The 12,137-nt window shown below is 41.9% G+C and overlaps 6 protein-coding genes across 6 annotated transcripts; 4 read left to right on the top strand and 2 right to left on the bottom strand.

The window, feature by feature from the left end:
• The first annotated feature begins 1,536 nt into the window (after positions 1 to 1,536).
• PICMEDRAFT_15816 (hypothetical protein) lies at positions 1,537 to 2,076 on the top strand. The gene has a single exon (XM_019160977.1). The coding sequence runs from the start codon at positions 1,715 to 1,717 to the stop codon at positions 1,997 to 1,999; it is 285 nt and encodes a 94-aa protein (XP_019019059.1). The 5' UTR covers positions 1,537 to 1,714; the 3' UTR covers positions 2,000 to 2,076.
• Positions 1,917 to 2,310, top strand: PICMEDRAFT_121621 (hypothetical protein). Its single transcript, XM_019159892.1, has one exon. It carries the CDS (start codon positions 2,007 to 2,009, stop codon positions 2,202 to 2,204), a length of 198 nt encoding a protein of 65 aa, XP_019019058.1. The 5' UTR covers positions 1,917 to 2,006; the 3' UTR covers positions 2,205 to 2,310.
• On the bottom strand, positions 2,143 to 4,739 carry PICMEDRAFT_15815 (hypothetical protein). Its single transcript, XM_019160976.1, has one exon. It carries the CDS (start codon positions 4,242 to 4,244, stop codon positions 2,418 to 2,420), a length of 1,827 nt encoding a protein of 608 aa, XP_019019057.1. The 5' UTR covers positions 4,245 to 4,739; the 3' UTR covers positions 2,143 to 2,417.
• A 778-nt stretch (positions 4,740 to 5,517) lies between these two features.
• On the top strand, positions 5,518 to 8,425 carry PICMEDRAFT_15814 (hypothetical protein). Its single transcript, XM_019160975.1, has one exon. The coding sequence runs from the start codon at positions 5,814 to 5,816 to the stop codon at positions 8,382 to 8,384; it is 2,571 nt and encodes an 856-aa protein (XP_019019056.1). The 5' UTR covers positions 5,518 to 5,813; the 3' UTR covers positions 8,385 to 8,425.
• Positions 8,426 to 8,681: 256 nt separating this feature from the next.
• On the bottom strand, positions 8,682 to 9,650 carry PICMEDRAFT_10882 (hypothetical protein; the record flags this gene model as incomplete). Its single annotated transcript, XM_019159726.1, has 1 exon — positions 8,682 to 9,650. One exon carries the CDS (start codon positions 9,648 to 9,650, stop codon positions 8,682 to 8,684), a length of 969 nt encoding a protein of 322 aa, XP_019019055.1.
• Positions 9,651 to 10,741: 1,091 nt separating this feature from the next.
• On the top strand, positions 10,742 to 11,950 carry PICMEDRAFT_58289 (hypothetical protein; the record flags this gene model as incomplete). Its single annotated transcript, XM_019163290.1, has 1 exon — positions 10,742 to 11,950. One exon carries the CDS (start codon positions 10,742 to 10,744, stop codon positions 11,948 to 11,950), a length of 1,209 nt encoding a protein of 402 aa, XP_019019054.1.
• Positions 11,951 to 12,137: the final 187 nt, after the last annotated feature.

The following is a 12,137-nucleotide window of genomic DNA, read 5'->3' as shown; positions in this document are numbered from 1 at the left end:
TTTGTTCCACATTTATCAGTTGGGCCCAAAAGACGACATATTCCCATTGAACACACGTCCCAGATCGGATATATTTGCAACTATTGTGGGCTCCAGTCCTGTAAACTCATTTCCATAAAGTAGCTTAAACTGTGGTAAAATATCCTCTTTATGGCCTCGTCCATAGTTATTTTCGTTGTCATCATCTTCCATCATCTCATCTATCATGAATGTGCTGCATGTACTACTATTAACTTGCTGTAAGACATTCACATAGATTAAGCCGCACATTTCGAACTCCTTCAAATTCTTTAAATATCCCAAAGAATGATTGAGCTGTTTGCTTATCAAATGATCTAGCAAATAACCGTTTTCTGAACAGCTACTCAAACCTAATAACCGAGAATAGGGATTTATCATAGTGCGGCTGTTAACAGAGTATGAACAACGCCTTTGTATCATGTCAAGCTCTTGGCCTATAATCAGCAACGTCGAAACTTTAATTGTTTCGTCGAATAAGTTGAGATTTGCTGTATCATTCAGTGATAGCTTTGTCAAAATCGATTGACAAATTTGACAATCACAAGTGTTCAAGAAATTTAGGTGGGGAAATAAAAGCATTGCATCTTCCAATGTAGGCAATATGTTTCCAATAAGGTTCTCTGATGGCTGGAAAACATTGATCCGAATTTCTTGTAAAGTATCCATGTTATTTGAGATGGGAGTTCCTAAAATCATTAACACATTCGAAAAATTCAAACCCTCAATTTTTAGATCAATGTTGAGATGGGTTAGTGTACTAAAAGATTCACATAGCTTTAACAACATCATTGACCTTAAATGGTTTTTTTCTGTGTCTTCGTTTGTCAAATCATATTTTATTAGCAAACTTTTAATATTGAAGCCATGATGATGTATAACAGTGGACAATTTGTCCAACGATTTTACCAAAGTAAGGATCTTGGAATCATCCTGAATAAATAATGCCAAAGAATTCAAGTTTTCAAAAATGATGTGCTTACTTATTAGTGACAAAATGGTGGAAGAAGAAGCATTTGTTAAAACTAAAGAAAGCTTCGTTATGTTGTGCATTACCAGGTTCATTTTCCTCAAAATTGCAAAGAAACCAACTATTCTACGATAGACGAACTCGTAATTTTCATCTGAATCAACCAAGAAATGAAGCTGGGTTAAATTCTTTATCATCAGAGGAAACTTGGTCAGCAATTTGAACATTACCATATCTTCATTTTTTCCTAGCGTCCCTTTAATGAACAACTTCGTAATATTCTGGTGATTAAAGAATTCTATTGAACCCTTGTTGTAGTCAAGGAAATCGCAAAAGTTATAGTCAACAATCAATGCGTCTAAACTAGGAGCTGATTCGTACGTCATGGGGAGAATTCTAATATTTGTTGGAAATTGGTACTGCTTCAAGTTATTGAACACCGGCACAAACTGAGAGTCTCTCCAAGATGGCAAGTCGAATATAGTGGTATCAGTAAGTTTTTCAAGGTACAACTCGACTATGAAGTCTGAATAGTTGAAATCAAGTAACGAAGGGCTGGATATAGTTCGAAAAAAGCTTTGTACATTTTTTTCTGAAATCAAAGTGGTGGAATAGTCAGCCACATGGTCGTTCCGTTTTGCCCGACGTATGAAGCCATTTCTCTGATTTTCCTGTTCTTTGAAACTTTCAAAAGGCTCGTACACGACAACGGAGTACACTGTACTAATGATAGAGCTGAACAAGCGTTTATTTGCCACCGCCAATCGTATTTTGAACGGCAACTCCAGGTGGCTCGTAATAACCTGGAGTACATTCTGCGGGAGATCGCATATATTCATTGTCTGTTTCTTTGTTGTCCGTGGCCAAGCTAAGGGCGTTTTAACTCAATATGTGTATTCTTTCACCAACGAGAAATGCTTGTTTCTGGCTGGTGAAGCTTTTGGCAGTGCTGTCAGCTCTGTAGTTCCTGTTGGAAAGAGAAACGGAATTCTTTGGGAGGTGAAAAAATAGAAATTATATGAAAGCAAAGTTTGTTAGAAATTACCCAAGTGGTCCACTGTTGTCCAATTCTTTCTCCTCCTACTTCTCAATACACCGCTGCCTGCCGCTTGAAAGCACTATTTCTGTGGACGTTTTCTCTAACCGTTCTGTGCCAAGCGTCAAGCGTTATCAAGGCAGGACAGCCGCCGTGTTGGAAACAGGATCCGTCGATTAGCCGCGGTGTGCCTTCCCGTAATAGAGTGAGAAAAAAGCATATGCTGTGAAGTTCCAGAACGAGAGTGCTTTAAGATAACACCTCGGAGAACACAGAGGAAGGGGATAATGGGTGTATCCGCCAAAGAAGTAGCCATTCACTCATAAAATTATATATATACAGATTTTGCCGACAGATCCAAAAAAGTAAAAGCTAGTTACATCTCATCTCTATTTACACAATTAGCTCGTTGGAGGAAGGAACGCTTTCGAAACCGAACAGCTCTCCAGCACGAACAACTTCTTGGTCATATGCATCCTCTAGGTTTTGTACCCTCAAATCTGAGATCCGTGAACATATCCATACATATGAGCGGTTGATCGAGAATAGTATGTCAGAACCCACCTTTAACGTGACGGTGACGTAGAATCTAGTAAGGTAGTCTCTCCAGGAGTCAAATTCGCCGGATTCCTTCAAGTAATTGGTCACACTTCTGTCGGCTTCGTCGACTAGAATTGACAACCGATTAACAGGAGCGCCAAAGTTTCTGTTCAATCCCTGGACTATTCTCATCGATCTCATCACGAAAACCAAACACAATGGAAACTTGTCTGTGTTGGCAAAAAAATCCTTCATCTTTTCTTTTAAGAGAAGTTGCCTTTCAAAATAGTTCATGTTTTTCATTTTCTCGACATGTGCAAGCATCGCTGGACTGTTTCTGTCACCTAGACCGGCCAAGGTCATGATCATCTCGTCGGCGTGCATGCCCCAAGCAGTCAATATATCCTTTGTCTTCGAGTAGTTCTTTTCCATACTGTACTTCCAGAATTCGGAATACTGTTTTTTGAAGGTGGGAGTAAAGTGTTCATACAAACCATGGTCCAAGATGACCAACTGCTGAACCTCCTTCTGCTTGTGGAAGAGTCTTCCGAACCAGCTATTGTCCTCCAGCTTGACTTTACGAACCATGAGGTTACCTGGATGTAAGTCACAGTGGACAACACCCCAAGTGAAAACTTGTCTGGCGTAAATCTTGGTGATTTGCAACATGATCTTGGCCAGGTCGAATCCATCATTTGCTAAGGCCATGTACTTGCCTGTTAGTTCGGCGTCCATCCACTCACTGACCAATATTTTGCTGGAAGAAGCATTTTTATAGTATTTTGGAATGTAGTATTCATGCGAACTACTGAACTCCTTATCCTTGTTTATCAACTCGGTGATCATTATGGCGTTTTTGTACTCGTTTTGGAAATCTAACTCTTCTCTCATCTTTTCACAGACATAGTCGATCGTCTGCTGCAAGGGCATGTCGAATAACCAACCGTAGAAAAGCATCACTGATTTGTAGGTGAATAAATCTGACTCCAGTTGTCTGGAAACAGAGTTCTTTTGAATCTTAACTGCAACGCGATCTCCGTTTTTCAGAACCCCCTTGTGGACCTGCGCAATGGAGGCAGATGCAATAGGAGCCTCGTCAAGCTGGAGGAAGATCTCGTCTCTGTAGTTTTCACCTAACTCTTTCTTCAAGGTCATGTCACAGGTTTCCCAGCTCTCGACAGGAGCCTTGTCAAATAGCAACTTGAATTTATCCTGGTAGTGCTTAGGGAACATCACACCCTGGACTGCAATCATCTGGCCCAGCTTGATGTACAAGCCCTTGTTTTCTATGATCAAGTCGTACAACCTCTGTGCATTTCTTTCGTGTAACGCGTCGATGTCGTAGTCTTCGTTGAAGTGCAACTTGTAGTCGACAGAAAGCCTGAGCAACGCCGAAACCGATCTGTAGTTTCTCTGGATTAAGCCGTGCCCCAAGTATGTGTCACCAAGGTATATCAGGGCCGTTGTACCGACTAAACCGACCAAAATCTTGTGCCAAGTTTTCAGGTTTTTTGGCTTGGCAGCGGTCGGGCTGGCAGTAGCAGCGGCAGAAGCGCCTGAGGCAGACGCCAACTCGGATGCCGACGCTGCTGCCGACGGCTTTGCCGGTGGAGGGGGTGCTTGCCGAGCAGGCCTGTTGGACAGCCTCACTGCCTTCTTCGGCTGGTGTGTGGAATACATTTTAAGCTGTGTGAAGTGGACGCTCGAGAACAGCGCCCGCTTCGACCCAGCACAGAGTCTTGTTCCAGCTAGCGACATCATGGTGGTGTCTGTAACCTCTGCAGAAAGAAAGAAGACCCGTGTCTGTCTGTGGAGCTACCTCCGAGTGGAATAGACGAAAAATAAAGAGAAAGAATCTCCACGGAAGACCGCACAACGACCAGCCACTGAAAAACGTTGCTGTATCTCTCCCCGTCTCTTTGCAACCGTCTCCCTCACGGAAACATGACAGGCACCGGCCACGGGAGAAAATTCGTTCGGCCCGGCCGATTTCCGCAAAGAACAAACTCCGAAAGCCGACTGGCCAGTGCACGGGTGTCTGCAGTGGCGCAGTTTCAGGGCAGCGAAAGCGAGCAGTCCTGGAGGGGAGGAGAGCCACGTGATCAGTGCAGTTTCAACGTAGCTCCATCACTGACGGCAACAAACACAGACTTGACTCATGAACGTCCCACGTACTCGTATCTACTACACTTACGCCGTAAGAGAGACTTAGCCAGAGGGTGAAACTAAGTTCAGTGGTGAAGTGACTGTAGCAAACTTCACCATTAAAGAGTTAGCGCGCGGTACGCTTAGGTAATCCGACTGCAGAATGACGTAGAGGGTACAAAGGATAGGGAGATCGAGGGAGGGGAATGGCCTAGGATACAAATACCAAGACAGTCTCGACTACAGATGCAGGAAGCACACGCATCCTCCTTGCTGCTCGTGACCTCCAGTCGCCGACAATCTTCTTCCCATGATCGGCGTAGGAGGGAAAGGCGACGGAGGACACAGCTGCTATGGAGCGCTGGCTACACGGGACACAGGACCCCGCAACGCCTACCGTCAACCATTGTTCGGCCACGTCCAGTTCTAGCAGCGGTGTGGTGCAGCGAGCCCCTTAACTAAGGTGCTGCAGACAGGGGCCGGCTGTCTCTCTCTTAGCTTCTACGGAGCCCCAAAAGCTTCTAGCCTGGACCCGTTCCTCTCGTGTGGCGCAGGAGGTCGTCTGCGGCGAAGGAACAGCGGCAAAGTGTGGCGGAGCCAGGCATGAACTGTTTTGAAATTTTTTTACTTTTTCTTTTTTCACCTTTTATTTATTTTTCCCTTTTTACATTTTTTCTGAATTTTTCTGAATTTTTAAATTAATTTGTTAATACCGATATTAACTGTACCTCTTCTGTTTCACGATATGATGGATTTGCTTGCTGCTCCCCTCCTCCAACCAGCTGGAACCACCTGCACACTTCCGTCTGCATTGCGCATTGTCAAGAATTGTCCTCTTTGTAGAGAAAGCATCGTCCACCAGCCCCAGTTCTCCCAGCTGTTTATCATAACCAGGTTATCCCGATTTATTCACTGATACTTATACACCGTAGTGGACTCAATCGATTGCTTCCGTTTGACCTTCCCCACCGCCATTCCCGTGACACCCTTGCATACTTAAACTTTGGCCAGCATTCCCATACTCACGTTGACTGCACATACTGATTTCGCACAGGTACCCCTTGTTTTGTTCCCCAGATCAACTCACTAAAAATACCTCATACGATGACAGAAAGTCCCAGGAAGATTCCGTTGAAGCCTGAAAAGTCAGCGAAAACGATAGCCAAAAAAGGCCCATATGCAACCAAGAAGAGTTCCAGTCGTCGATTTAGCATTATGAGCAACTCTGGTTCCGACTCAGACTCAGAGTCGGACTCAGAATCCGAGTCCTCATATGACGACCACATCTACCTGAACAAGAATAAATCTTTTGCCAGCGCTAAGCAAAGCTCGAATATAAACGTGCAGGCTTCTTCTGGCTCCGATGAAGAGTATTCTTCATCTTCGGATGATGAGAACGTCGATTTTGTCCAGCTTACTAAACAGAGACGATTGAAAGCAATGAAGGCTGTTAAAAGTTTGAAACAACAAATAAATGAAACTACCTCTTCCATCTCTCCATCTCCTTCACAATCTCCGATGCCTGACCAGCTACTTGAGCAGGAAGAGCCTGAGTTGGACGACGATTTGGTCGATGCAGTTATCGAGAGCGAAGAACGGAAAATGAAAGGAGTAGATGACGATAACTCTAATGCAAATGCCATTTCCAGTGTAGCTGACTATTCAGATGCTGAGTTAAACGGTGATTTTGAAAGCATGAACTTTGATTTTTCATTTGAAGATACTAATGATGACACTGCTAATGATGTCAAAGGAAAACATAGTGTACCACCTGCTAAGGACTCCAAAAATTTACTAGACCGACTTAGAGACGAAGATATTGGTGAAGTTGTAGTGGAAGACACTATCAAGGCTAGCAATAGTGGCTCCCAAGCAGTGCTTAACAAAGTCGATGAAAAGAAATTAGAGATTGATGTTCCCAAGTTCAATGAGAAGGAAATCAATTCTGATGCAGACTACGAGTTCGATAATGATGATTTGATTCAAACTTTGCTAAAAGATAACGATGACTTAGAATTGCAAAATCTAGACAATAGTGATGATGATTTTGATTATTTAATAGCAAATCAACATAGGATTGACCAGAATGCAGTGAACAAATCAGCGTCTAAGGATCTGTCTTTGGATAGTATAAATACAGATGATGCATATTTGATGAAAGAAGAAACACAGGCGATGTTGGACGATTTCAATAAAACAGCGAAATCTCAAGCTTCTCTGAAAAACCGAAGAAGCAGCATGTATTACCAAACTCAACCCTTAAACATCACAAACGACGAAGAGCTCGACGATTTAGATTTGGACTTATTGAACAATTTTGAACAATTTTTACCCAAGCAACAGGCAATGCGCAGACGATCGTCAATTTTGAACCAAACTCTTCTTTCTTCGTCATCAGATGGAGAAGATATCAACATGAGTACGAACATCAATACTATCAAGAGAAATAAGAAACTTGCGAAGAAAAAGGCTAAAAAGGGGAGAAAATTAACAAATACAGAATCGAGTGCTCACACGAAAGACATTCGCAAGATGTTGGGAATCTCGAACGCTGACTCAAACTTCACTTCCAACTACACCTCAAATGCTATTGTTGATAGTGACGATGATACAAAACTTTTAGAGTACATTTTTGAAGATTCAGAGTCAGATAATATTTCTGCGTCTACCGATAATGTGGTCGACAATGGAAACGAGACAGACGAGGATGTAAATCTACCGAAAAAGTCAGGTAAGATTCTCGGCAGCAAACATGCGAAGGAAATTTTATCTTCCAGTAAAGATCAGTTTCGTGCACCCAAGCTAGGGACGTTCATAACGAAGAAACCATACAGTGTCATTGATGGTTTCACCACGAGGTTTTTACAGCCTCTCGTTGGAAATCATTCTGTAATGCAAAAAGCAGCTGCAATCAACAAACCAGATACCGGTGAATCCAGTGGGATTGTTAACAGCAACAACCTGGCGCTTGATGAACTTATCAACATCAGCGAATTTGATGAAGATTATTCGAACGTCGAACTCAAAGAAGACTTTGATGATTTTTTTGGAGACAAACGTATACCGCTAACTGCTTTCCGAAACAAAGGTCTAATAAATAATAATGGCAACACGTCCACTAATGAACTAAATGCTTCTGCTCGAAGATTTTCTTTCACTGATAGAAACCAACGGAGGAAACATCATAAGTCTGCCAAATCTACAACTAAGTCAGCTTCCAAACTCGTCAAGCCATCTAATAAACCCTATAAAATAAAAAAAGCATCATTTCATCAGCCCCAACCATTAGTTGGGGCTCTAGTACCAAAGTCCCCTACATCCATTGACACCATTGATTCAAGTATCGGTAAAATTCATGATCCTGCTTCTGTCGATGAGATGCTGTTGATCGGCGTTGATTCAATACCATTCACCGAGGATTATTTAGATCCCCATCACTCAAACTTCGAAATCACAGCCCCGCACCAATTTACATCGCAGCGTAAAAGGAAATCAATGAGTCGCTCATCGAAGGCCAGGATCAGGAGGGCTAGTATTGTTGAGGCTCATGCTGAAGGATTAAGACAAACAAAAAACGGATTGTTTGATGAAACTATAATGGACGATGTTGAGGCTTTGCTAATCGATATGGGTGATGCGGAAGAATACGGTTTTCTTTTCGGAAATGAGGTTTGATCGGACATAACTCAGCTCTTTTATTTTATTGGTTTTCTTTTTTTATCGAGTTTTACTTTCTTTTCATTCTTTTGTACAATACTTTTAGGTGCTCATTTTTCCAGGATTTTACTCAGTAATCATTTCATTTTTATAAAGTTTCATCAAAAACATTTGATTTTATCGAAAGGTTAGCGTGATCTATCATGTTTTTTTGTTTCCTTGTCAGTAAACTAAGCCTAGGTTGACTGATTTTACAGTCATTTTATTAGAATCGTATAGAAAAATATATTGATTGCTCTACAACACATAAATTACTTATTTTAATGCATCTGCAGGTAGTACGAAATTGGTTAGCTTAGAGCTTAAGTCCAATTGCTGTTGAATACAGGAGGATAAATATTCGATAAGCAAGGTATCGTTGGTATGATTTTCCATCTGTACTTTCAATCCGTTTATTTCGTTTTGTGAGAGTTGGAACTTGAGCGCTGACAAAAGTAATTGACCTATTTTACTTTCCCCCTTGATTTCACCATTCTTAACGCGTGCAGAATATTCTGATAAGACTTTGAGCATATCAGCAATCTTCTTTACACTGCTTTCTAACTGCTTAAGTTCGTCATTCGAAGAAAGTGTGGTAGTTTGATTTTCGTTGTTTGAAGCTTTATCGATAAATTGGAGAGATGTTAATTCACTCTTTGAGTAAATGACCTCATTTTCGACAGAAACAAAGGCAAATGCACCTGATTTATCCAATCCGAGGCTACGAGCTAGCTGAGAAGTTGAAGGCAAACCAACTGGGCCTGAAACATATGTGCTTATAATAGGGGAAATAACTTCTCCGTTTTCGTCCTTGTGTCTTAGAGTGAGTAAAATTTGAGGGTGATTTGGCGAGTTTTTAGAATAAAACTCATGCAAGAGACCAGTTGATAAATCTAGCTCATCCTTTGTGGAGAACCACCCAACAACTTGAAGATCCATATTACTTCTCTTGTATAATTGGTAGGTTGAGAAATGGTATGATTCTTCAAAAATAAGATCACCATCTTTTTCCGTGTGCGGAACAATGTATGCAGCTTTGATATTGACATCTCCATCTTCAGAACGGGTACCCAAGAGAGTACCAATCAATCTTGTGCGTCCTGAATCAGAGGCTTCTGAATTGTCATGGTAAATGGCTTCAATGACGTCTAATAATGCACTCGCATCTATTGACACCTTCAAAGGTGATATGATCCTGGTGTTTGAGTAGTTTGGCTTGGCAATATGAAGTGCTGTAGATGCCATGTTGTTTGGTTTTGTCTTCGTTACTTTTCAGGATGGGGCCCCAACGTTCTTTTAACTGAGTGTTGCCGATACAAAGAGTTGAATAGAGTCCCAATTTTGTCTCGATTTTCCCTGCACAGTGAAAAATTCATGAAAAAAAAGCCAGGAGAAAAGAAAAAGCTCGTTAGGCCGGGTAACACTATTTTGAAATGAATTTTAGTTACGTAAACGTTAACATGAATCTGTTCTGCTCTTCGGAGTTCGTTATCCGTTGGTAGTTGCTCCGTTTTCACGTCAATTTATTCTGTTCCTTTTCTCAAAAAGATCCTGAAGGATTGGAGCAAGAATTTATAATGGTAGGTTTTATAAATAATGAGGGTTCTGTACAGCCGTTGGGGAGGACATGTTTTTTATCCCTAACGGTTTCCACTTCATATATGTTTTGATAGTTAGCTTTTTTTAGACAAAATTTTACTTCAATCACTCCACCCACTAGAACTCTAAGGTAAATTATAAGAGGAATGTCCAGTGACAGTACAGCAAAATTTGATGATGGAAAGAAGACGAAGGAAAGGTTCACATTTTGCAAAACTGAGCAAGAACAACCTCCCCAGTCTCCCGGACCCGAGGGCATAAAGACCATGGAAGATTGGGGTAAGGTATCACTATCTGACGTTTCCAAATTTTTTAAGACAAATGAGAAGAATAGTGATGGGTTCAGTGAGTTAGAAATACAACTTCCGTCAACGGACTCAGCAAATTCAACAGATTTCAGCGGATATGCTTCCTCGTTGTATCCTCACTTAGATCAGGCATCCTCCCACTATCCGCCCTCTGATGGGCCAGTAGGAGTGACAGTGGATGACGTAGAAAACTTGGGAGTAGAGGAGACAAAGATTCACACTTTACACCCTTATAGGAGTTGCAGAAAGATAGTACACTGGCAATGGTCCAAGATAGTGGGTCTTGGTTTCGTCATTGGAGGTATTATAATTGGGGTTCTATCAGCAACAATCTATGCTGTTAGAAGAGAAATACACTCAGGCCATGGCCAAATGGATTCTTCATTTTTCGGCAGACAATTTCGTAAGATTATTAACGTTAGAACAGAGATGGTCGATCCGGATACTCCAGAGGAGTTCAAAACCTGGAAATCTTCGTTAGGTGACGACTGGAATCTTGTATTTAGTGATGAGTTCAATTGTGAAAACAGGACATTTTATCCCGGGGACGATCAGTTCTGGGAAGCTGTAGATATTCATTATGCAGCCACGAACAATATGGAATGGCTAGATCCTTCACATGTGGTTACAAAGGAAGGCTCGTTGAGAATTACCATGGATAACAGGAAATCGCATAACCTAAACTACACCTCGGGAATGGTGCAGAGCTGGAACAAGTTGTGTTTCACCCAAGGGTATGTTGAAACATCGGTGAGAATGCCTGGCACAAAAGATTCCATTGGGCTATGGCCTGCTTTCTGGGCGTTAGGGAACTTGGCAAGAGCAGGCTACATGGCGTCAACCGAAGGTACCTGGCCATACTCCTATGATGCCTGCGATTTTGGAGTTACTGCCAATCAGTCATCGTCAGATGGACTATCTTTATTGCCAGGACAAAAACTAAACTCCTGTATTTGCAAGGGTGAAGACCATCCAAACCCAGGAACAGCTAGGTCTGCACCCGAAATTGACATAATGGAGGGTTTGTACGATAATTATGCTCAAACCTTCAACATCGCACCTTTCGACATCTGGAGATACCCCGATTATGATCACATCGCAATTACAAACTTTTCAACTTCCGCCATGAACTCCTTTATGGGGACACCATACCAAGAGGCAATCTCTGCTGTGATAAGTTCAAACCCTGATTGGTACGACAAGGGCTCGTTCACCAAGTTTGGAATGGAATACCGGAGTGACATGGAAAACAGGATGGACAACTACATCAATTTCTACGTCAACGATGTGATGACCTTCAGGATCACCGAGGGTGCTTTCCATCCAGAGGGGAACATCGACTGGAGAACCATCCCAAAGGAGCCAATGAGTTTGGTCATAAATCTTGGGTTGTCCAAGTCTTGGTCTGAAGTGGATTTGGAAACCATTGAGTTTCCAGTCTACATGGACGTGGATTACGTTAGAATTTTCCAGCCCAAGGGCTCAGAAAGCTTGACATGCGACCCGAAAAACTACCCCACATACGACTACATCAAAAAACATTATAACGCCTACTCCAATGCAAACTTGACCTCTTGGAAGATGGCTGGCTATGAGTTCCCAAAGTTCTCTTTGGACAGAAAGTGTCCCAAGAAATAAATGGTTTCCGTTTGATGAGTCGATCGGCGCGAAATTTGATGATTGAGTTCCCCTTTTCGGAAATTTTCAAAATTTTCTTGATATTAGGAATCTATAATTTTTTTCTTTTTTCACCTGTGACAGTATCAAAGGTCTCTCTCTGTAGGAAACTTTTGCGATAACAGGGTTTCAGTTAGTTTAGCAAAAA

Source organism: Pichia membranifaciens, assembly GCF_001661235.1.
Source record: "Pichia membranifaciens NRRL Y-2026 unplaced genomic scaffold PICMEscaffold_2, whole genome shotgun sequence".
Classification (NCBI taxonomy): Eukaryota; Fungi; Ascomycota; class Pichiomycetes; order Pichiales; family Pichiaceae; genus Pichia; species Pichia membranifaciens.
This window is presented reverse-complemented; position numbering and strand designations above follow the sequence as displayed.